Consider the following 25,301-nt stretch of genomic DNA (forward strand, 5'->3'; position numbering starts at 1 on the left):
TATGATCTATATGGGCAGCACAGTAGCACAGTGGGTAGCACTGTGGCTTCACAGCTCCAGGGTCCCAGGTTCGATTCCCGGCTTGGGTTATTGTCTGTGTGGAGTCTGCACGTTCTCCCTTTGTCTGCGTGGGTTTCCTCCGGGTGCTCTGGTTTCCTCCCACAAGTCTCGAAAAACGTGCTGTTAGGTCATTTGGACATTCTGAATTCTCCCTCAGTGTACATGAACAGGCGACGGAGTGTGGTGATTGGGGGCTTTTCACAGTAACGTCATTGCAGTGTTAATGTAAGCCTACTTGTGACAATAATAAAGATTATTATTATTATTATTATTCTGTTATAGTTGGATCTTGAAAGCAAGTGCATGCAATAGGCAGATTTTCACATCTAATGTAGTTCCATCGGTGTGTTAGCCGAGAGAAAGCCTAGGCCTGGATCTTCAAAAATATCTTTATTGATGGCTGACTACACTGATCATATACACTCACCATTTTATATAATGAATTACTCTAGAACCTAATTTAATTTTGTAGTTATCATGTTCAACATTTCCACTTCTATCAAAACATGGAAATTGATCCAATTATGTTGACAGTGTCTGAAGATTGAAAAAATGTGATGCAAAATAAAAAGGGACTAAGATAGCAGCGTAGAATACTGAACAACAAAACCACTGTTCCTAATGCTCCTCTTGATTCCATGTTTTCCCAGGAAATGCACGAGTGAGAGGGCAAGCAGGGCTTCTCTCTGAGCGCCGAGGGTCATACCCAGTCATTGATTTTCGTCTTCTGAATAGTAAGTACCAACAAAATACTTGAGACAAAACCCAGAGAGTCCAGAGTTTGTATTCACAGCACGTTGCTGCTGCTTTTGCTGAATTCCTGAAGGTGGAGTTTACCTTGTGAATTTGCAGTAAAATTAAAGCTACTGACTGGCCATTCACTGTAGATTTCCCCTTTGAAACAAAGTTGCATTAGAAATTGACTGCACTAATGGATTAAATGTATGCAACTAAGTCATGGGTCCCATGTATGAAATATAAACGGCAACTGTTTTGAAGAAAGGCCTCTGGCCCTGTGAGCCAATACAATAGTTTCTTGCTTCACATCTTCCAAATTACTCACAGGTTAACATTTATTACCTCATCAACTGAGGATTTTCTCTTGAAGAGGAATATGTTTGGTAAAGGGTTGACTGCAGTTCATCATTCTGTGTGCCATTCCTGATTAATATTTGGTTTGGCTATCCCGGAGTTCATCTCGTAAACTTCTGAAAGTACTGCTCACAGACAACCTCGTTAATGATTTTTTATTTTGGGGAGGGAGAGGGAATAGAGAGAGGGGTGTTTTGTGAAAACATATTTCATATTAGCAGGGGTAAGCTAATGGCTATGTTTAAGGCCATTTGTGAAAAACTAGAAGGGAACCTATAATGATTTCCTGTATCTAAAGATCAGCTCCTGATATGTGCTAACTCTGCCCCACACTTTACAGCGAATAATAATTGCTTGTGCTGTTTTCAACGTTCATGCACAATACTTGATTAAATCACTAGTAAATCAAACACAAACTCTTTTAAAAGAGAAGCACACTCTGCATTGTACTGTAAAATATTGCTGGTCTGTTTTACAGCAAAGTGACACACATACTAATGTAGGCCCTGGCAGTGATATCCCTACCAATGAACTTAATAATAGCAATCAGTTGTGTGTGACAAATGCTGTACTCTAATCCATTTTCAAGCATATGCAATTCTTGGCTTGCATGCTTTTAAGTGTAATTCTGAATCTTTGCAAATCTCTTGGAAAATGTTCATGTCAAATAATCTCTGCTATTGGCAAAGTACAAAATTAAAACACTCAAATGATTAAAGTCCATTTCCTATGCTGACTTTGTGGCACTTATATGCACACTACTGTAGCACCTGCTTCCGGCTGTATGTAGTGTAAGCTTCAAATAGGAAACCTTCAAAGAGATTGAAGCGCACACATTGACTTTATTAAATTACTGGAATGCTTTTGATGTGCTAAAGGCTTTGTTTTAGGTTGCTCAAATACAAATCCGAAAGGTCCTATTTGAACAGCACTGAACAAACACTTTTGATGCCATAAAGTCTTTGAGCTGTTTGGTAGACCAAGTTGGTCAAAATGAAACTTGGTTTATTGCAAAGCAATTATGTTTACATTATACATCACATCCCGGCTGGGTCTGCTCTGTCGGTTCCATATCTGGTCAACTTTAAACAGATCTCAATCATGCATATCCTCAGGCTCCCCAACCACTTCACGTGGAGCCCATTTCAGCAAGACTCACAAGGAGACTGATTGCTCCAACACCGTGTGGGTTATAACATTTCCCCCCACACCCCACAACATCCAAAGACTCTTCAGAAGTCTGAGGAGTAGGAGGGCGTCTGACTCTCTTCGCCTGTGGCTGTGCTTCCTGCAGGACTGGTTCCGGCGGTATATATCTGGAAGGCAAACTCCTCTTCCATTCGGAACTCTGAGGCTGCTGCACTGCTTGCTTCCCACCAGAGACTTCTGAAGCTTTGGTCTCCATTTCAGAATCAATGGGCTGGATTCTCCAGCTTCCCCTCATGGATTTCGGATGCTGCAACAGGCAACGAATCCATAAAGTTGAGCATGGTCTCTACCTCATCAGTCCTGGGAGAAGGAGGGCGCGTCTGAAAAGACATTAATGCATCTGCTTTTGTGGTCTGGGTACCTGGATGATGTTCAAATGAGCAGTCATAGGCAGCCAGCAAGAGGGCCCAATACTGCATCCTGGTGGAGGCAATGGGCGGAATTGCTTTGTCTTCTTTAAAAAGACTGAGCAGTGGCTTGTGGTCGTGATGATCGTGAAACATCGGCCATACACATACTGATGGAATTTCTTCACGGCGAAGACAACTACCAGACCTTCTTTCTCAATTTGTGAATAAGCTAGAGTCACAGACTAACAACACAGACTCTCATCGGTTGTGGTAAGGCTTGAATACCATAACAGGTTACAACGGAAATCTGAGTCCAATCTCTGGCAGCAGCACACCCCTTGCCGATGAACTCGATGCATTCTATGCTCGTTTCGAGCAGGAAACCAACAAACTATTGTCAACTGCCCCAGCAGCCTTGGACACACCCATACCCATCGTCACAGCTTCCAAAGTCAGATCTGCCTCCTTGAAAGTGAACCCTCGGAAAGCAATAGGTCCTGATGGAGTCCCTGGTTGTGTACTCAGATCCTGCGTTGACCAACTGGCGGGTGTGCTCGCAAACATCTTCAACCCGTCCCTACTCTTTTCCGAGGTTCCCACCTGCTTCAAGAAGACCACTATCATACCCGTGCCAAAGAAGAACCAGGCAACGTGCCTCAACGACTACCGTCCAGTGGCCTTGACATCGATCATTATGAAGTGCTTCGAGAGGTTGGTCATGAGGCGCATCAACTCTATACTCCCAGAATGCCTTGATCCACTGCAATTCGCGGATCGCCATATCCAGTCCACAGCAGACACCATCCCCCTGGCCCGACACTCATCCCTGGAGCATCTTGACAACAAGGGATCCTACGTCAGACTACATTGACTATTCATTGACTACAGCTCCACCTTCAACATATAACCCCAGCCAAGGTGTGGTGAATATAATATATGAATGTATATAATAATTCACACTGTGGTTATAAGCACAGTAGCACCATCCTACCACTAGGGGAAGTAGCGCTGGGAGCACTGAGGAACTTGTACTGGGCTCATCCTTTGGTTCAGCCCATGACTCCTCCCCCTAGTGCAGCTGTATAAGTATCCGTGTCCAGAGTCAGCCTGGGTCACTTCGAGTTCATCAACAGGTAACAGGCGGGCTCTGAAGTAAGTCGATTAAAGCCTAGATTCACTTCGGAAACACGTGTCTGATGAATTGATGGTTCCATCAATTTAATCGACTTAAGAACAGTAACGATCGATTATGGAATCGGCCCTCAAGCCTGGACGCCTGGAACTCAACCCGCAGGATGCAGAGGCTACAGAAATCTTCTCCCACTGGATCCGGTGCTTCAAGCCCGACCTGGCCGAAGCGAGCACAGCCGAAACGACAGAGGATCAGAAGCTAAGTCTACTGCACGCGAGGGTGAGCCATAGAATCTCAACACAACTAAACTCGGCCAGTTCATATACTGCGGCGCTAGCAGTTCTCGAAAAAATGTATGTAAGGCCCATTAATGAAGTTTACGCTCGCCATGTGTTTACGTGTCGTCAGCGGCCTACGGAATCGCTCGCAGAATTCCTAAGAGAACTTAACAATTTATCAAATGACTGTAATTACCAAGCCGTTACCGCGGCTGAACACAGGGAATTGGCGGTACACGATGTTTTTGTAGCGGGCCTCAGGTCTAACTATGTGCGCCAACGACTGCTGGAAAAGGGGGCCCAGGACTTAGAAAAGACTGTGGAAGCAGCGACCACGATGGAGGTCTCTTTCCGCAGCCTTAACTCGTTCCCCGCGACCCCATCATGGGCCCCCGACCAGCGACTCCCCCAGGCCTGTGCTACGCGGCCGCCCAGCCACCATGCTGCCCCAGCCAGCCACTATGCTGCTCCAGCCAGCCACTATGCTGCTCCAGCCTGCCATTTCTGCGGCCAGAACCAGCATCCGCGACAGCACTGCCCGGCCCGCAATGCGACCTGCAGCAGCTGCGGGCGAAAAGGGCACTACGCTAGAGTGTGCCTCGCAAAAAGGGCCCCAGCTTTCAACTCCCCAGCGACTCGCAGTAACCGCTCCCCGCACTCTCAGACCCGCGGAACCCGAAACGCTACGGCCTATGCCCCGACTCTGCCCCCTCCAGCCACATGCGACTCATGGGGGCCGCCATCTTGGAAAACCTCCACCACGCGGCCGGCCACGTGCGACTCATGGGGGCCGCCATCCTGGATGCCATCTTCCTCGCCGCCCGCCGCGTGCGACTCATGGGGGCCGCCATCTTGGACGTCATCCTCCGCCACGTGCGATCCACGGGCCCGATCGGCATCTCCGCGCTCGGACAACTCAGCGGAGGAATTCGAACAAGACTATGAACTCAGAGAGCAGTCATCACGGGGCCACTCCAACACAGCTGATCGAGCCGCCGACTACCCGCAACTCAGCGCGGTCATCCTAGACCAATCCAGACCAAAGAACCTACGAAACGCGATGGCAGAGGTCCATATCAACGGGTACAAAACGCCATGCCTCTTCGACTCAGGGAGCACAGAGAGCTTCATACACCCAGACCTGGTCAGACGCTGTTCGCTCTCCGTTTTCCCCGCGCAGCAAACTATCGCGCTCGCTTCAGGCTCCCACTCGGTCCAGATCCAGGGGCGCACCACTGCGACACTCACAGTCCGAGGCACTAATTACTCGAAGTTTAAACTCTACGTTTTGCCCGCACTCTGCGCGCCACTCTTATTAGGCTTAGACTTCCAGTGTAACCTCAAGAGCCTCACCCTCAGCTTCGGAGGACCCCTGCCCCCACTCGCGATCTGCAGCCTCGCTACGCTGCGAATTCCCCCCCTCCTCTCTTTGCCAATCTCACTAAGGACTGTAAACCCGTAGCCATTCGTAGCAGGCGGTATAGCCTGCAGGATAGGGTATTTATCAGAGCAGAGATCCGAAGGCTACTTAGTGAGGGGGTTATAGAGGCCAGCAATAGTCCCTGGAGAGCTCAGGTGGTGGTCATTAAGACCGGGGAAAAATTCCGTATGGTGGTCGACTACAGTCAGACTATAAATACATTTACGCTCCTCGACGCGTATCCCCTCCCCAGGGTTGCAGACACGGTAAATCAGATCGGCCAGTATCGGCTCTTCTCCACGGTGGATCTGAAGTCTGCATACCACCAGCTTCCAATCCGCCTGGAGGACCGCCACTACACAGCATTCGAGGCCGATGGCCGCCTCTTCCATTTCCTCCGGGTCCCCTTCGGCGTCACTAATGGGGTCTCGGTGTTCCAATGAACAATGGACCGAATGGTGGACCAGTACGGGCTGCGGGCCACGTTTCCGTACTTGGACAAGGTCACCATCTGCGGCTATGACCAGCAGGACCACAACGCCAACCTCCACCGTTTTCTCCAGACGGCACAGAAACTCAACCTAACGTACAACAAGGAGAAATGCGTTTTACGCACTTCCAGACTAGCCATCCTCAGCTATGTCGTGGAAAACGGAGTCCTGGGCCCCGACCCGGACCGTATGCGCCTCCTCTTAGAACTCCCTCCCCCTCATTGTCCCAAGGCCCTCAAACGGTGCTTGGGATTTTTCTCTTACTACACCCAGTGGGTCCCTCAATATGCGGACAAAGCCCGCCCACTCTTTAGGACCACGCGATTTCCCCTGTCAGCCGAGGCACGCCAGGCCTTCGACGGCATCAAGGAGGACATCGCCAAAGCGGCCATGCAGGCGGTGGATGAATCCGTCCCTTTCCAGGTTGAGAGCGACGCCTCAGGGGTAGCTCTTGCAGCCACGTTAAACCAGGCAGGGAGACCCGTTGCATTTTTCTCCCGTACCCTCTCCGCTTCAGAACTTCGACACTCCTCAGTCGAGAAAGAAGCACAAGCCATTGTGGAGGCTATCCGTCACTGGAGGCATTACCTCGCAGGTCGGAGGTTCACCCTCATCACCGACCAAAGGTCGGTTGCATTCATGTTTGACAACTCGCAAAGGGACAAAATTAAAAATGATAAAATTCTGAGGTGGAGGATCGAACTCTTCACCTACAATTACGATATCAAATATCGACCCAGGAAGCTCAACGAGCCTCCGGATGCCCTATCCCGCGGGACATGCACCAGCGTGCAGATCGACCGATTAAAAAGTATCCACAATGACCTCTGCCACCCAGGGGTCACCCGGCTCGCCCACTACATCAGGGCCCGAAACCTGCCTTTCTCCAATGAGGAGGTTAAAGCTGTCACCAGGGACTGCCCGATCTGTGCGGAGTGCAAACCGCACTTCTATAGACCAGACAGGGCCCACCTGGTCAAGGCTTCTAGGCCCTTTGAACGCCTCGCGATCGATTTCAAAGGGCCACTCCCCTCAACTAACAAGAACATCTACTTCTTAAACGTCGTAGACGAGTTTTCCCGCTTTCCATTCGCTATCCCGTGCCCCAACATGACCTCCCACATAGTCATTAGGGCCCTGCATAGCATCTTCACTCTGTTTGGTTTCCCCAACTACGTGCACAGCGACCGGGGTTCGTCCTTCATGAGCGACGAGCTGCGTCAGTACCTGCTGGCAAGAAAGTGCAAACGTCTGATGGGCAATTGCCTTGCATTGACTGGGAGCCACCCGTAAATGCGACTTAAATCACAAACACACGATGATTCCGACTGTGTTTCACTAATAGTTGCCCAACACCTTCCTGACTACCGCTGCCACAATGGACAACTCTCCCAACTCCCGACTAAATTCCAGGCCGAACCTGAACCCCATTCCCAGCTGCCTGCCCCCCTCTCAGCTGTCTGCTCCTCTCCCACCCAATTACTGGTGCACCCACCCCCACCCCACTAACTGTCCACCTCTCTACCGACCTTCCTCTCTGGCTGTCCGACCACCCCAACACCCAGAGCTGTCCAACCTCCCCTTCTTCCTCCACTCCCCACCCTCACCCAATTCTTTTTAAAAATAAATTTAGAGTACCCAATTATTTTTTTTCCAATTATGGGGCAATGTAGCTGGCCAATCCACCTACCCTGCACATCTTTGGGTTGTGGGGGTGAAACCCACACAGACATGGGGAGAATGTGTAAACTCCACACGGACAGTGACCCATGGTCGGGCTTCGAAACCTGGTCCTCAGCGCCACAGTCCCAGTGATAACCACTGCACCACATGCCACCCCCTTCCCTAATCCTAACCAGTTACCTGACAAACCTACCTTCTCCATGGCTGGACCTTTAAACCTATCTGATTTGGGAGCAGTGTCTTCTTGTCTCCAATTTAGCAGCACTTGACCAAAGGCTTAATGAGTGCCCTGCCCTGTACAGTTCTCACCTGGCCTAAGCCAGAAAGGCGAACGAAACAGGATCAAAAGGAAAACAAGGTAAAAAAGTAGAAGCAAAGTGGAAATCCAACTCTGATTGCAACTTTGTGGAGGTTTAGGCCCTTTAAGTTAATAATTAGGAACTTTTACTCTTTTCAATGCCTGCACGTAAACAGTGGTTCGCACTGTTGCTTCACAGCGCTAGTATCATGAGAATGTCACTTTAAGAAATGTTTGGCTGCTCATGTTACTGCACTGATGTCAGAGTGTGGGTGGAGCTGAGCTCTGGCTCTGCTTTTAGTTTCACTTTGATAAAAGCTTGGGTGTGTCTGGGGCTTTTTGGTTTCATTTTCAGTGTTGGAGCTGACGCCAGACAAAGCAGGTGTACTGCTGTTCTCTCTGCCATGAAAAGACTATCTCTTGATCATTTGGTGAATTCAGAATTATAAATGTTCTCAGTAGTGACTTTAAACTGATGTGCTTCTGTTAAAGGTTTTGTTTTTAAGTTCTGCATGTTGTTTGGGAAGTTATTAAGGATTACTTAGTGTTGTATTCTTTGGGGGTTGTATTTGAATTGATGGTTGCTAAGATGTTCACTGTATGTTTTAAAAAGTTAACTTGAGTTCATAGAATAAACATTGTTTTTCTTTAAAAAATACTTTTCGATTTTCTGCTGTACCACAGCTGTAGAGTGGGCCGTGTGCTCCCCATATCACAATCTGTTAAAAGTTGTGGGTCAGGTGAACTTTGGGGTTCTCTAAACCCTGGCCCACAACAAATTGGGGGCTCGAGGGGGATAAAAGTCTATCTATTGGATTGGCTAGTGAACTTAAAGATAGTGAGGGGTGAGCATATTGTGGTTGCTTTTCAGGTGTGGTATTCTAGCTTAAGTAGGGTGTGTGTTGTGGACAATGGCTCACTCAGAAAGGGAGATACAGATCAGGGAAAAAGATAAAGAGAGAGAGTTGGAACTTCAGAAAATGGCCATGAAATATGACAGTTTGTTAAAATTGGCAGGCGTAAAGGGAAATGTACAGTTGGATGATAGTGATGAGGATAGTGAGAAAGAGCGCCATAGTCGAAGGCTTGGTGTGGATCTATTTAACTATGTCCAAGCATTGCCAAGGTTTGATGAGAAGGAGGTAGAAGCCTTTTTCATTTCATTTGAGAAGGTAGCTAAACAAATGAAATGGCCACAGGACATGAGGGTATTACTTATTCAAACAAAGCTGATAGGTAGGGCTAGTGAAGTGTTTGCATCACTATCAGAGGAGGTATCTGAGACGTATGAGAAGGTGAAAAAATCCATCTTAGGTGCATATGAACTAGTGCCTGAAGCCTACAGACTAAGGTTTAGAAATTTAAGGAAAGAACCTGGCCAAACATACATGGAGTTTGAAAGGATCAAACAGAGTAATTTTGATAGGAGGATAAGGACTTTGAAAATAGACCAAACGTATGACGCTCTCAGAGAAATTATACTTTTGGGGGAGTTTAAAAATTCAATTCCTGATGTAGTGAGAACTCATGTGGAAGAGCAGAGGGTTAAAACTGCGAGATTAGCAGCAGAAATGGCAGATGATTATGCATTATCTGGGGTTATTTGGGGCCTCACGGTAGCATGGTGGTTAGCATCAATGCTTCACAGCTCCAGGGTCCCAGGTTCGATTCCCGGCTGGGTCACTGTCTGTGTGGAGTCTGCACGTCCTCCCCGTGTGTGCGTGGGTTTCCTCCGGGTGCTCCGGTTTCCTCCCACAGTCACAAAGATGTGCGGGTTAGGTGGATTGGCTCTGCTAAATTGCCCGTAGTGTAAGGTTAATGGGGGGGATTGTTGGGTTACGGGTATACGGGTTACGTGGGTTTAAGTGGGGTGATCATTGCTCGGCACAACATCGAGGGCCGAAGGGCCTGTTCTGTGCTGTACTGTTCTATGTTCTATCTATTAGTTCATAAATCAAAGCTTGGTTTCCGACATCAATTTCAGCCTGTGAGGGATAGAAACTGGGGACATGAGAAATACTCAAGTAGTAAAGGTAAAGGTGATCTGATGGTAGATAATAAGGAGAGTGTACCTCAGACTAAAAAAGAAATCCAGGAGCATGGAAGAGACATGAAAAGTTTCAGATGTTTTCACTGTAATAAACTAGGCCATGTAAAGTCACAGTGTTGGTGGTTGAAGAAAGGCACTGGGAAGGCTGATGTGGTAAAACAGGATAGGACAGTGGGATTTGTTAGAGTGGTAAAGGAAAGCCCAAGTGAAGCGAAGGAGGTGCAAAAGATTATACAGCCTGATTAAGAGGTGATTGATCAGAAGGTGCCAGATCTCTTTAAAGAATTTACTTGTGTGGGTAAAGTTTACTCATGTGTATCAGGAGGAGCAGGTAAAGAAGTCACAATTTTAAGAGATACAAGGGCTAGTCAATCTTTAATGGTAAGAGATGAGGAGTTATGTAGTGTGGGAAGAATGTTGCCAGAAAAGGTGGTAATGTGTGGAATTCAGGGTGAGAGGAGTAGTGTTCCATTATATAAGGTAAGTTTGGAAAGTTCAGTGAAGAGTGGTAGTAGGAGTAATAGAGAAACTATCTTGTCCAGGAATACAGTTGATCTTGGGTCATGATATAGCTGGATCGCAGGTGGGAGTGATGCCTACTGTGGTTGATAAGCCAGTGGAAAATCAGCCAACTGAGGTGTTGAAGGACGAATATCCTGGGATTTTCCCAAATTGTGTAGTAACAAGGTCGCAAAGTCACAGGTTAAGACAAGAGGAGAAATTAAAGAGTGAAGATGAAGTTGAAGTGCAATTATCAGAAACGATATCAGATGGTTGAAAAAGAACAGGAACAGTTGGATGGAGGATGCAGCGTATATTTTTAGTTCAGGAAAATTGGTGGAGTTACAACAGAAAGATGTAGAAATTAAACAGATGTATCAGAAAGCATACACGGAAGAGGAATCTGAGTGTATACAAGAGTGTTATTACCGTAAAAGTGATGTCTTGATGAGAAAATGGAGACCTTTACATATGCAGGTGGATCAAGTAGTATTGCCGGTAGGGTATAGAAAGGAAGTGTTGCGAGTTGCACATGAGGGGCGGGATTCTCCGATCCCCTGCCGGGTTGGAGAATCGCCGGGAGTCGGTGTGAATCCGCCCCTGCCGTCCCCCCAAAAATCGGCCCGGCGTGAGTTGCGCCGCCCGCCTCGGAGAATGGCGGGGTCCGGCATGACTCAATGGGCCCTGGGGTTGCCCAAATTCTCTGGCCCGCTATGGGCGGAAGCCCGCCCTCTGACTTTAAAGAGAAAGGCCGAGGCATAGAGAAATGGATTGATCGCGCAGAGACATTGTTCAAAGAGACTGTCAATTGAGAAGGATTTCATTTGGGGGAAGAACAAAAAAAATGGACTATATTATTATACCTGTTTGCATGTGTTGTTTTTTGAAACGAAAAAGTATTTTACTATGTGCATTTCTTAAAGGAAAGTGAAAAGGTGAAAAATGAAACCACCTTGAAGTTGATGGTTTATTTTTTTTCTTGGAAGGAGGTGTCATGAGAATGTCACTTTAAGAAATGTTTGGCTGCTCATGTTACTGCAGTGATGTCAGAGTGTGGGTGGAGCTGAGCTCTGGCTCTGCTTTTTAGTTTCGCTTTGAGAAAAGCTTGGGTGTGTCTGTGTAGTTTTGGTTTCATTTTCAGTGTTGGAGCTGAAGCCAGACAAAACAGGTGCACTGCTGTTCTGTCTGCCATGAAAGGACTATCTCTTGATCATGTGATGGTTGCTAAAATGTTCACTATATGTTTTAAAAAAGTTAACTTGAGTTCATAGAATAAACATTGTTTTACTTTAAAAAATACTTTTGTTTTTTTGTGGGTCAGGTGAACTCCATGATACACTTTCGGGTTCTCTAAACCCTGGCCCATAACACCAGGGTCCCAGGTTTGATTCCTGCTCGGGTCACTGTTTGTGCGGAGTCTGCACGTTCTCCCTGTGTGCGTGGGTTTCCTTCAGACGCTCCAGTTTCCTCCCACAAGTCCTGAAATACGTGCTGTTATGTAATTCGGACATTCTGAATTCTCCCTCCGTGTACCCGAGCAGGCGCCAGAATGTGGCGATGAGGGGCTTTTCACAATAACTTCATTGCAGTATTAACGTAAGCCTACTTGTGACAATAAAGATTATTATTATCATAAGACAGGAGCAGAATTAGGCCATTTGGGCCATTGAGTCTGCTCCACCTTTCATACTGATTCCAATTCTCCTGCTTTCTCCCCATAATCCCAGATGCCCTTATTACTCAAGAACCCATGTATCTCTGTCTTAAAGACACTCAGTGATTTGGCCTCCACAACTTTCTGTGGCAGAGTTCCACAGATTCACCACCCTCTGGCTGAAGAAATTCCTCCACGTCTCAGTTTTAAAGGATCGTCCCTTCAGTCTGAGGCTGTGCTCTCATGTTCTCGCTTTACCTACTAATCGCTGGCTTTTAAAGCAGACCAAGCAGGCCAGCAGCACGGTTCGATTCCCGTACCAGCCTCCCCGGACAGGCGCCGGAATGTGGCGACTAGGGGCTTTTCACAGTAACTTCATTGAAGCCTACTCGTGACAATAAGCGATTTTCATTTCATTCTTGTAAGTTTCCATAAGATCTCCCCTCATCCTTTTAAACTCCAACGAGTACAGACCCAGAGTCCTCAATCGTCCCTCATGGATGACAAGTTCTTCATTTCGGGGATCATTCGTATGAACCACCTCTGGATCCTTTCCAAGGCCAGCACATCCTTCCTTAGGTACGGGGCCCAAAACAGCTCACAGTACTCCAAATGGCGTCTGACCAGAGCCTTATACAGCCTCAGAAGTGTAACCCTGCTCTTGTATTCTAGCCCCCTCAACATGAATGCTAACACTGTATTTGCCTCCCTAACTGCTGACTGAACCTGCTCGTTAACCTTAAGAGAATCTTGAACTAAGACTCCTAAGCCTCTTTGTGCTTCTGATTTCCTGAGCATTTCCCCATTTATAAAGTAGTTTATGCCCCCAATCTTCCTACCAAAGTGCATAACCTCACACTTTTCCACATTGTATTCCACCTCCCACTTCTTTGCTCACTCTCCTGGCTTGTCCAAGTCTTTCTACAGCACCCCTGTTTCTTCAATACTACCAGTCCCTCTGCATGTCTTTATATCATCAGCAAACTTAGCAATAGTGCCCTCAAATCCTCCTTCCAGATCAGTAACGTATATTGTGAAAAGTTGTGGTCCCAACACTGAGGTACACCAGCTGCCATCCTGAAAAAGACCCCTTTATCCCTTCTGCCTTCTGCCAGTCAGCCAATCCTCTATCCATGCCAGGATCTTACCCTTAATGGGTTCTTAATTTATTTAACAGCCTCCTACACAGCACCTTATCAAAGGCCTTTTGCAAATCGAAATAGGTTCTTTCTCTCTCGCTCCCCTGGCAGCCATGGTCTACAAACGATACGTGGAGATCAGCCGCATGGCCTATATCACCTTTGGCCACCATGCTGGCAAAATGGTGGCGATAGTCGATGTCATTGACCAGAACTGGGCATTGGTGGATGGCCCTTGCTGTGGAATGCGAAGAGAAACAATGCCATTTAAGTGTATGCAACTTACTGATTTTAGGTTCAAATACCCCACAGTGTCAGCCACAAGTCTATGAAAGCTGTTTGGTAAAAGGAGAAAACCAATGAGAATTGGGAAACCACTCACTGGGCAAAGAAAATTGAAGCCTGTGCAAAGAGCCAAAATGATGGGGCGCGATTCTCCACCCACCATGCCGGGTGGGAGAATAGCGGGAGGGCCTCCTGACATTTTTCACGCCCTCCCGCTATTCTCCCCCCACCACGCCCGACCCAGGCCACGAATTGCCGCTCGCCGATCGGCCGATTCTCCGAGGCCGATGGGCTGAGCGGCCGGGCCTTCACGCCTGTTTCAACACGGCAGCAAACACCTGCTCGCTGCCGTCGTGAAACGGGCGCCCCCGTTTGGGCATCTGGGGGCCCGATTGGCACGGCAGTACCACGGCCGTGCCAAGGGGGGCATAGGCCCGATCGCGGGCCGTGCGTCCGTAACGGACGCACTCTTTTCCCTCCGCCGTCCAGCAAAATCAAGTCGCCACGTCTTGCGGGGCGGCGGAGGGAAAAGACGCCAACTGCGCATACGCGCGTCAGCCGGCGTGATGCTTGACGTGCGGCCTTGACGACCGTCACGGGGCCGCGCTCCTAGCCCCGCCCGGGGGGGAGAATAAACCCCGGAAGTGGGCGTGAAGGCTGCCGTGGGTCATGGCCTGTCCCACGGCAGCCTTTACGATTCCCCGCATTTGCGGAGAATCTCGCCCATGGACTTTGATCGCTACAAGTTCATGAAGGCCAAGAAAATGAGAAACAAAATCATCAAACACGAGTTGTCAAAGCCGAAGAAAGAAGCCGGCAAGAAAACATAAATGTTTGGTAAACCAAAAAAAAACCAGAACTTCTTAACGATTAGTTATGATTAGTCTTCCATTTCATCTCATAAACAATGCAGTGACTGTGATAGAATGTGAGGCCGGGGAACCCATTATCATTTGGTCTCATTGGTCTCATTTGGTCTCATTTCCTCTCATTGGTCTGTGTATTTATTAAAAAGCAGCATGTTATCATTGATTAAAATGGAAAAGCTTATGTTTGTAATGCAATTTGGCATAGTTAACAAGGAGAGAATGCGAGAGGGGGGAATGGAAATCTCAATTTTTATAGTATACTGAAAAAAGGAAGAGGTGAGAAAACATATCCCCTCCACGGCATATTGTTCGTCATCTTACAAAATCAAAGTCAATACATATCGGTTTACATCTGCTACACCTCCTTGAAGGTGTCCCATTTGCACTTCGTTGACTCAGAAAACATTGATAAAATGTCAGTGACATTTGAGTAAATCATGGCTGAACAGACAGAGAACTTTGCAAAGAACGTGGAGCATTTTCGTTGGAAAAAAAGTGTGCCTTTTGCTCCTGGTTTCTTCTCACTGTAATTTGGCCTCATTGAGGATTTGCAAGCAACTGCTAGTCTGAAGACAAAAGAATGCAAAGTTGGGTAGTGTGCCTAAAAGGCTACAAGTTGGCGGGTTGCCTCACATCCTTCAAAAATTATCTTGATGAGCATTTGGCATGTCAGAGTGTTCAAGGCTATGGGCCAAGTGCTGGCAAATGGGATTAGATAGGTAGGTCAGGTGTTATTGCTGTGTGGTGCAGACTCGATGGGCCGCAGTGTCTCTTCTGCACTGTATTTTCTATGATTCTGTGATTCATTGTTGCCCATTTTGCGTGACCGCCTGAAACAATTCTTCACCCCCAACTTTTATTCACAAATAGGGATTAATCCGAATACATTTCAGAATGTGTCTATTTACAATAATTTCTTTAAAGAGACAGAACAAGTTAAATGTAGCTCCACTATACAGTATAATGTGTATATCATTCTTCTCTCATTGTGTAACAATGTACTGTACAACTTACTGTAAGCAATTCCATGGGAAAATTACACAGTATAAACAGATGTATCTGTTATAATTTAACTAGAACAATGCTATTTCAATTCAGAGTGCTTTTATGGCTGTTTGCCAGTGGGTGAATAACCTGTGCCTGATTTAGGAACCAGAAATGACCACATCAGACTTAATAATACACCAAACATTCAGGCTACATTTTGACCTAGGATGCATTTAATTTGTGTGTTTTTTTTAACTTCCAATTATTTTTAAACAAATGTTTCTCGCTCTTTTTGTTTAGCTACTGCACATTCGGGTGAAATTGGTACCAAGAAAAGGGTGAAAAGACTATTGAGCTTTCAGAGGTATTTTCATGCTTCTCGACTGCTACGTGGCATTGTACCTCAGACGTGTCTGCATTTACTGGATGAGGACTACCTTGGACAAGCCAGAGTATGTGCGATTTTAATTAAAATGATTTCAATCAGCCTTCATTGAAACTGGAACCAAAGCTTAAAAACTTTTAAAACACTCTCGTGAATTTGATTTGATATAGATCTTGGTTCATGGTGATTCTTTTCTCTGAGTCAAAAGGCTATGAGTTCCAGCACTAAACCAGGGGTTCCGTTCTTCCTCTGGGCTCAGGAAATCTCGTCCTGTGCACTCTTGTGGCTTGCAAACAGCACCCCAAACCAGTAAGAGACTTCACACGCCATTTTTGTCTTTTCACACAGGGGTCGGGTTCGTGGTGTAGTTTGTGAAGCGTGTCGGAGTGCATGAGTGTGGGTGCTGAAGCAGGCCGGTTAGAAACCCAACCTCAGTTCTGCAACACAGTTTGCCAGATCCCAACAATGATTGAAGGCTGCCTAGACCTCGCCGCTCACCTTGCTTATCCCACCCATGTCAGCACATGCCCCCTCAGATTGCCCATGCTACCCCTTTGCTCTCCATTTATCCTCCATAGCCACTCACCCAGTATGCACATTGTACACCCTCCAATAACATGCAATATCAATGCAATTCTATATTCCTTGCGAGAAATAAAACCCTCACCATCTAATAAAAGCCTTCATATCATCGATAGTGAGAATAAAATGCATCCTGCCATGTGAAAAATCCTTGTAATACTTATAATCCTATTCGCTGTTTCAACACACCAGAAATCACATCAAAGGGAAAATCTGTTATTACAACTTCTTGAAACTGTCAATCATTCTCAAATTACCAGAACACTGACTGTGCTGAAGCCTACCAGCACTTGAAACTCAGCCAATCAAAGATAATGGCCACAGCTGTCCAAATAATAAACGTCTCTCCGAGAAGGGAAAAACAGAAGGTGGCCAATTCAATTCCAAAGCAGAGTGGCAGTCGATCAATGGAAGGGGGTTAGATATTTAGAACTGTCAAAAGCAGTTATTTTTATATCAACTCAAACCATTTGACCATTAATGGAAAGATGACAACACAGATTGATAATGTTTGTAATATTTTTCACTGCATTGTGGTACCTCCCCCATTGGAAAAGTACTGTGATACCTGCGAACAAAATGTTGGTCGGTGTAAGGCCCAACTTCACTTTAAAGGACAGATTTCTACACATTTACATCATAATATAGCACCTAATTGTGACATTTGAAGGTGCAAAATCATTTACACTTACCTTTCAAAATGTTCCAGGGCCGGGATCCTCCCCTACCTGGCGGGGCGGGGGGTCCCGGCGTGATGTAGTGGCGTGAACCACTCCGGCATATGGCCACCCCAAAGGTGCGGAAGTCTCCGCACCTTTAGGGGCCAAGCCCTAACATTGAGGGGCTAGGCCCACGCCGGAGTGGTTGGCGCTCCGCCGGCTGGCGTGGAAGGCCTTTGGAGCCACGCCAGCCGGGGCCGAAGGGACTTCGCCGGCCGGTGGAAGTCCACGCATGCACCGGAGTGTCAGCGGCTGCTGACGTCATCCCCGCGCATATGCAGGGGAGGGGGTCACTTCCGCCTCCGCCATGGTAAAGACTATGGCGAAGGCGGAAGGAAAAGAGTGCCCCCACGGCACAGGCCTACCCGCCGATCAGTGGGCCCCGGTCGTGGGCCAGGCCACCGTGGGGACACCCCCCGGGGCCAGATCGCCCCCACCAGGACCCCGGAGCCCGCCCACACCGCCTGCTCCCGCCGGTAAGATTTACATAGAATTTACATTGCAGAAGGAGGCCATTCAGCCCATCGAGTCTGCACTGGCTCTTGGATAGAGCACCCCACCCAAGGTCAACACCTCCACCCTATCCCCATAACCCAGTAACCCCACCCAACACTAAGGGCAATTTTGGACACTAAGGGCAATTTATCATGGCCAATCCACCTAACCTGCACATCTTTGGACTGTGGGAGGAAACTGGAGCAGCCGGAGGAAACCCACGCACCCACGGGGAGGTAGGTGGTTTGATCCACGCCGACGGGAGAGGCTTGACAGTGGCGGGACTTCAGCCCATTGCGGGCCGGAGAATCGCTGGGGGGGGGGGGGGGGGGGGGGGGGCCCGCCGACTGGCGCGCCGCGATTCCCGCCCCCGCCGAATCTCTGGTGGTGGAGACTTCGGGACACGGCGGGGACGGGATTGACGCCGGCCCCCGGCGATTCTCCGACCCGGCGGGGGGTCGGAGAATCCCGCCCCAGATATCTCAGCAGGCTTTCCATTTTCCTCACAAGCTCTCAAACCTGGTGTGTTTTAACAAATTTTCAAAATCCCACACCACCAAACTAAAATAGTGTCCGAGAGGAATTCTGATTGGTCTCACATATTCAAAATGGGGGACCAGACTTCAGCGGAGGATAGTTTTGCACACTAGGCATTCCTGACCCACAATCGGGCCTGAGTAAAATGGTGCAGTGTTGGAATACGGTGAAAAATGGGATTTCCGCGGGTATCCAGGTGGGAGGCAGGGTGGTATGTCACATGAGGGGATGAGTACACATTGTGCCAAACAAGCTGCTGAAATGAGGATGACTCTATCCTTATATATGGGTCATGGAGGCTTGTGAAAGGGAGCAACATGTGGCCAGAGGAAGAGGACAAGGCCAGGAGTCGGAGGCAATGCAGTGCACACCACGCATGAGAAGGAGGACCACAAGGTTCAACTCCAAGGTCAGGGGATACTGAATCTGAAGGTCAAAAATGGACATGACAGAAAACCAGTACAAAGAAACCCTGAGATTAACCTGAAAAATGGTTGCAGAGGTTAATAGCTTGTGCTCACCTGACTCCTGATTAACGTTTCCTCTTGAGGCGAGCCCCACTTCCATCTACTTTCTGCCTCACTGCAAGAAGACAGCAGCTACTGATTCTGGAGTCAGCAGGCCTAACTTCACCTCACCACCACCCAGAGTGAAAATCAAGTCATCCAGGGCTGATTTACCTGAGATGGCTTTGGCAAACCAGAAGATTTTGCAACTCTGCACACCTGCTCCTGGAGCCAAAGTCTGGGCCCAAGTGTGACCATTTATGCACCGAAATGACACTTTGCACTCAGGTGAAAATTTTGCCCTGGGTATTGAACAGATAATTTAGACTTTGACATTTTGAGATAGGACACAAAATCGAGGTGCACTATCAATTACGATGAGATGATAGTAGAATGTAATCGAGGCTTTATTACACAGAGATGTGTGGCCTCCTACAGCAGCTGACAAAATGGCTGCTGTACGGAGAGCACACACATTTGTACTCCGCCTACTGGGTGGAGCCAGCAGGCAGGGATCTACCCCCGTACCTGTAGTACAGGGGCCTTACCATAAAACCCAAATATACAATATTATACAACAGTGGTGACTACCACAAGGCTCTCCCTGCATGCTCATGTGGTCGTACAAGTTCCCATGGCACTATTTGAAGAGGGGTTTTGGGCTCCCTCAGCTAACATCATGAAACCCAATCATCTGGTTGCTCATCATATTTGCTGTTTGTGGACCTTGCTGTGCTCAAACTAGTGGCCATGTTTTCCTACAAAATTGATGCGTTGTCAGAAAGAGTGAACTTAAATGCTGTATTACAGCCTAATGGGCAACGTTGAAGTACGTTCACTTCAAAAATTTATTTTAGTTTACTAAGTTTCTGTGTTCCTCTGTCAACAGTGGAGTTTTTATCAGAACCAAAATCGAAAAATGCTAATTTTACTGTGTTTTTAATGTGCAATAAAACCTTGACCAGTACTTCAGATGAGTTGAAAGTATTGACTGTAGTTGTGTGGAAGTGGGTAAAAAATTGAGTAAAATCAAACTCAAAATTAGGAGGTTCTATGGGGAGAGATAAATTCTGGCAGTGTCTTTACAGTATAGATGATTAAGACGACAGGTGTGCAGGAGACTTGGATATTGGAACTCTTTAGTTCAGATTCTGGGACAGTAATTTCTATGAGCTCAAGTTCACTGAGCTTTTACCGTGAAATAAAACTCTTTTATCCCACAGAGAAAATTAAACCTGGTCCAGGATCCTGCTGCTGGGAAACATGTTTCAGAGTTTTTGAAAGAATTGAGGCTACAGGCTGAGGTGTTGCTTAATTTGTGAGCCTCTTATAGCCAAGTAACATCATGAGTGCTTGACATTTACTGAATGAATGCGCAAATTGTTGAATCACTGGACTGATTCGCCTCCCACTGGCAGTGTTCAGCTGGGGCAGGTCTTTGCCCACTCTGTCTCTAGTAACACCCTTGCATGGTGGGGCTGGGGGGATGGGGGGCACTTCCGGGGGCTAACCGGGAAGGGGGGAGCACTCCCTGGGGCTAACCACATGACAGGTCTGGAAGTCATTTGTTGCACAAGTGGACTTCAGGAAAATCTGCCAGTGCCAGAACACACCCTCACCACAGCTGTGTTCTGCGTGCCATGATTGAGAAAGGGTCCCCTCACAGGAGTTAGAGAAATTGAGGTCAGGGCTGCAAGGCCCAGATGCTCGTTGCACAGGCAGTAAAGACTAAAATCTACCTTGTTAGCTTTTTAATGTCAAAGCCTGGGACCACCCTCCTAGTTTTGTTAAACTAAGATTGGGGCGGGACGGTGGCACAGTGGTTACCACTGCTGACTCACAGCACCAGGGACCTGGGTTAAATTCCAACTTCGGGTGACTCTCTGTATGGAGTTCTTCACGTTCTCCCCGTGTGTGTGGGTTTCCTCCGGGTGCTCCGGTTTTCCCCCATGTCCAAAGATGTACGGGTTAGGTGGGTTGGCCATGCTAAATTGCCCCTTAGGGTGGGGTTGCATGAATAGGGCAGGGGATTGGACCTAGGTAGGGGGGGCTTTTGAAGGGTTGGTGCAGATTTGATGGACTGAATGGCCTCCTTCTGTACTAAATGGTTTCTATGATTGTATATGAAGTAGGATATCGAGGTATGAAACAGATTTTCATTTGATGACACTCCATGAAGCTAAATTGATTGTCATTTGGCACAATATTTGTTTTTCAATAGCAATAGACTGCAGTCGTGTGTTTGACCATGTGCTAAAATTAGGCACTAAACTATAAATGATTTTATGATTTTTTGGGGGAAACTGTTTCCAGCTTTTGCAATTCTGGTTACACATTGTTAGTTTAAGATTCATCATTGGACATTGTCAGTCACAAAGATAATTATGTCACAAACATTCTTTGAAAACTTCAAAAATATTGCAACTTTGCCAAAAACACTTTGCAACTTGTTTTGATTTGTGGGTATGCAAAACTTCCTGAACAATATAAACAAAAAGCTAAAGGCTGTTTATATTATACTGATTTAATGGACTATGCGGTTACAACAGATCATTTCTCACAAATACAGACTATTTGGAAAATCCAAATTACGAACAGAGACGTGCACTTTTAATAAGCTTTCGATCTCAATTTCAAACGTGCTGTGGAATCGTGGACAGGATTCTCTCAGCCCGGAGCCGGTCCGGAGAATCCCCGCGACCAGTGCGAATCGCACCACGCCGCTTCGACGGCGGCATGCGATTCTTCGCAGAGCAGAGAAGCGGCGCCATTGGTGCCGGCGTGGTTGACGCGACGCCGGTCGGAGCCACTCTACACGGCGGATTCGCCGATTCTCGGCCCGGGATGGGCCGAGTGGCCGTCGTAAAAAAGCCGAGTCCTGCCGGCGCCGTCCACACCTGCTCTCAGCCGGCAGGAACTCGGCCTGGAACGGACGGGAGGCCGTCGTTGACGCCGTCGAGAAACGCGACAGCATTTCCAACGGCGTCAACACTTCGCCTCAGGGTCACACAATCCTGCCCCGTGTTTTGATTTAGTTTAGTCTGTTTAGTTCCAGAGTTGGAGTGAGTCTTTGACTTAGTGGTAGCATTCCTCCCTCTAAATCAAGTGGTACAATCTTCAAACCCTGCTCCACACTGTCCCAGCTGGTGGGAACAGGAGCTCTGGATTAGCATCCAGCAGGATACTCGGGTGTGGGTGTCCCCTGAACTAATGATCTCTGTAAGCCCATAAAAAGCGTCCAACTGTATCGAATTAATAGCCCTCATACTTTGGTCTAAAGATGGTTATGACTGAAGCGAGCCTCCCCGTTGTGTTCCTTTAATCATCCTGCCAATCATTTCACTGCTACTCTGTAAGTAGTTTGATGATAGGAAAACAGCAGCTGCTACAGTGCAAACCATGTTACTGTATGTTTTTTTTAGAACATACAATGCAGAAGGAGGCCATTCGGCCCATCGAGTCTGCACTTAAGCCCTCACTTCCACCCTATCCCAGTAACCCAATAACCCCTCCTAACCTTTTTGGGCACTAAGGGTAATTTATCAAGGCCAGTCCACCTAACCTGCACATTTTTGGCCTGTGGGAGGAAACCGGAGCAGCCGGAGGAAACCCACACAGACACGGGGAGAACATGCAGCCTCCGCACAGACAGTGGCCCAGCTGGGAATCGAACCTGGGACCCTGGCGCTGTGAAGCCACAGTCCTAGCCACAGTGCTAGTCACTTGTGCTACCGTTTGACTCAGTTTTCTGAAATTGTGTACTTGAACCGACAAGAGGAGAGGGCATTCTGGATTCAGTGCTGAATAATGAGGCCTACTTAATCAGTTAATGAATGGTAAGGGATCACGTCGCTAATAGTGACCATTAGGTTTGGGAGAAGGGTAATCACAAACCAAGCTTTTCAATTTGGTTACGGCTAGCTTTGAAACGATGAGACTGAAACTGGCCACCGTAAACTGTGTGGAGCTGATAATGGGCAATAAGGTGGAGGTGTTCAAAGAAGCATTTGGTACAGTACAAGACCTCTGCACACCTCTGAAAGGCAAGAACTCTATTTGTACAATTAAACAACTTAGTTCAACAGCAGAGTTGAAAATTGGTACAAAATTATAAGGAAAATTCTTATGCAAACATAAAGATTTGTCAAGATCACATGGGCTGGAAGAATATAAAGTAAGTGTTGCAAAAAAAATAAACTTGCGAGGGGTAAAGCTAGACATTTTTGCCACTACATTGGGAGAAAGAGGGTGGCTAAGGATAATGTAGACAGGCAAAGGGAATATGTCACCGAAAATAAGGGAAGGGCAGACTAGCTAAGTAATTGCTTCACCATAGAGGAAGAGGTTAAAGTACTGGAGCTATGAGAACAAAACTTAAATCAAAACAGAATTTACTGGATTTAATACAAGTTTTTTTTTAAAAAGGTAGTGATGAAAATAAAACTGTTTATTCTGGGTAAATCCATTTGCCTTTCACCCCTAATCAAGTTCCTTTTCATTTCTTGCAATTTACTTAGATTTAGTTTGCTTTTTGTTCGAACTCAGTACTCAATATAGAATGCCTCCAATGATTCCCTATCTTTTGCTCTATTTATATTACAAGTTAAATAAGAAATAAAACAGTCATGATAGCTTTAAATCATTAAAAGGCAATTGAACATATTTGCTTCAGAACCATTCTGGTGAGATCAATGTGTGAAATTATACTCTTTCCCTCAACTTGCTGACTGCTCTCAAATTCCAGGAAAAAGTTCATTGAGGGAAGGTCATTTTTGGTGCAACAGTAATTGAATCTAATGTAATCACAGGTTAGTTTTGTGTGTTTATCTGTGTAAAATTTGATTTTCTTCTCCCTATTTGCTTTGTTTCAGCATATGCTATCAAAGGTTGGGAGGTGGAACTTTGACATTTTCTTATTTGACCGTCTGACAAATGGTAAGTTAATCAGTGAATTTTTAGGAAAGCTGGTGCATGTTGCTAATGAGGGAGTTTATAACTGTGTCCACCAAAATGTACTTTTCCAAGTACTGTTCCATAACCGTATTAAAAAATACTCACACAGTATAAGGTTGCAAGCTGTTGCTGCGACCAAAGTGAAGATATTCTGAAGTCTGTGTAATGATTGTTGATCCCACAACTTTCTGACTCCGAGGCAAGAGAGCTACCACTGAGCCAAGGCCATGATTCTTTCTTAGTAAACATCAGCTCTGGAATCATCCTTCACACATTTCTCTGAACAATATATAGCACATCTATGTACCTTTTGAAGGTTAGACTGTCTAAGGTTGCACACGGTATTCCAAATATGACCTTACCAATGACCTGTATACATCTACAATAACATGTTTTGGCACATAATTAAATGCCTTTGACGGGAATGACAAAATGACCCAGAAATTTTCATTCAGCAATGAAATGCGCCAGCCGTTCTTTGCACTTACACTTAGCCTTTGGACTAATTAGGAATCCATTTTGGTGAGGCACTTTTACTTTCTTCCAGAAGCTGATCGGACTGGGCAAACAATCATCTTAACTAATCAGGCTGAGGAATTCTTCATGTGGCGCACAGGAAATGTGTGCTAAAATAGTTAATTTAATGCTAAAACATTTACAGAGTGTAAAATAAAGAGAGAGGAAGATAGGAATAAGAGACAATATTTTAAAAAGTCCTACAAAACTTAAAATCTGAAAGGTGGCACAGTGGTTAGCACTGTTGCCTCAGCACTGGGGACCCAGGTTTAATTCTGGCCTTGGGTGACTGTCTGTGGAGTCTGCACATTCTCCCGTGTCTGAGTGGATTTCCTCCGGTTGGTCCGGTTTCCTCCCACAATCCAGTGAAGTCCATGTGCAGGTTAGATGGATTTCCCCTTAGTGTTCAAAAGTTAGGTGGGTTGCGGGGATGGGCGGTGGAGTGGGCCTGGGTGGGGTACTCCTTCGGAGGGTGCAGACTCAATGGGCTGAATGGCCTTCTTCTGCATTGTAGATATTCTATGATTCTGTGAATGAAACTCCAGACTTGCAAAAGTAAATTTTAATGTTGGTGGAGGCAAAACCCAATGCGACAGTCCCTGCGAAGCTCTGTCTGCCATTAAATAAACATCTTATCCAACATTGGCAATGAGATCAAGTAGTGTGCAGCCACTTTGAAGATGCCTCAAGAAACCATAGCTAATCCTTGTGCCTTGTTTCCTTGTTCCCTGTTCCAGCACATTATGGATTTTCAGTCAATACTTTATACTTTTAAAAACCAAACAAAATGTTGCAAAATATGTTTGTCCGAGGGATATATGACTTTTTTTGTTGATCAAAATGACTCCCATGTCTCAAGAGGGAACAAAAGGAACATTCTAGATTGCTGTTGTATCAATGCCCTTCTTGAAACTAATCTGCGAGGGTATTTCCAAATTCAGTGTGTCATGCAAACACAGAAGCATTGAGTGTCTCAAACTCTCAAGGTGTCAAACAACAATGCAAGATGGTTGGAATAAACAGACACATCACTCTTTTTTTTTGAAAAAAGGACTTTGAATTTGTGGAAGTCACATGATGAAGAAACAACTGGATAAAAGCAAATTACTG

General features: G+C 46.5%; 1 protein-coding gene across 1 annotated transcript in view; it reads left to right on the forward strand.

The window, feature by feature from the left end:
* The window catches only part of LOC119967204 (cAMP-specific 3',5'-cyclic phosphodiesterase 7B-like), a 211,383-nt gene that overhangs the window by 141,388 nt on the left and 44,694 nt on the right, over positions 1-25,301 (forward strand). Inside the window, exons 3-5 of the mRNA XM_038799417.1 lie at positions 711-794; positions 15,799-15,950; positions 23,594-23,657. Of these exons, the coding sequence (XP_038655345.1) occupies positions 711-794; positions 15,799-15,950; positions 23,594-23,657 (300 nt within the window). The remainder of the gene's footprint in view (positions 1-710; positions 795-15,798; positions 15,951-23,593; positions 23,658-25,301) is intronic.

The sequence above is a fragment of the Scyliorhinus canicula genome, chromosome 6, assembly GCF_902713615.1.
Source record: "Scyliorhinus canicula chromosome 6, sScyCan1.1, whole genome shotgun sequence".
Lineage (NCBI taxonomy): Eukaryota > Metazoa > Chordata > Chondrichthyes > Carcharhiniformes > Scyliorhinidae > Scyliorhinus > Scyliorhinus canicula.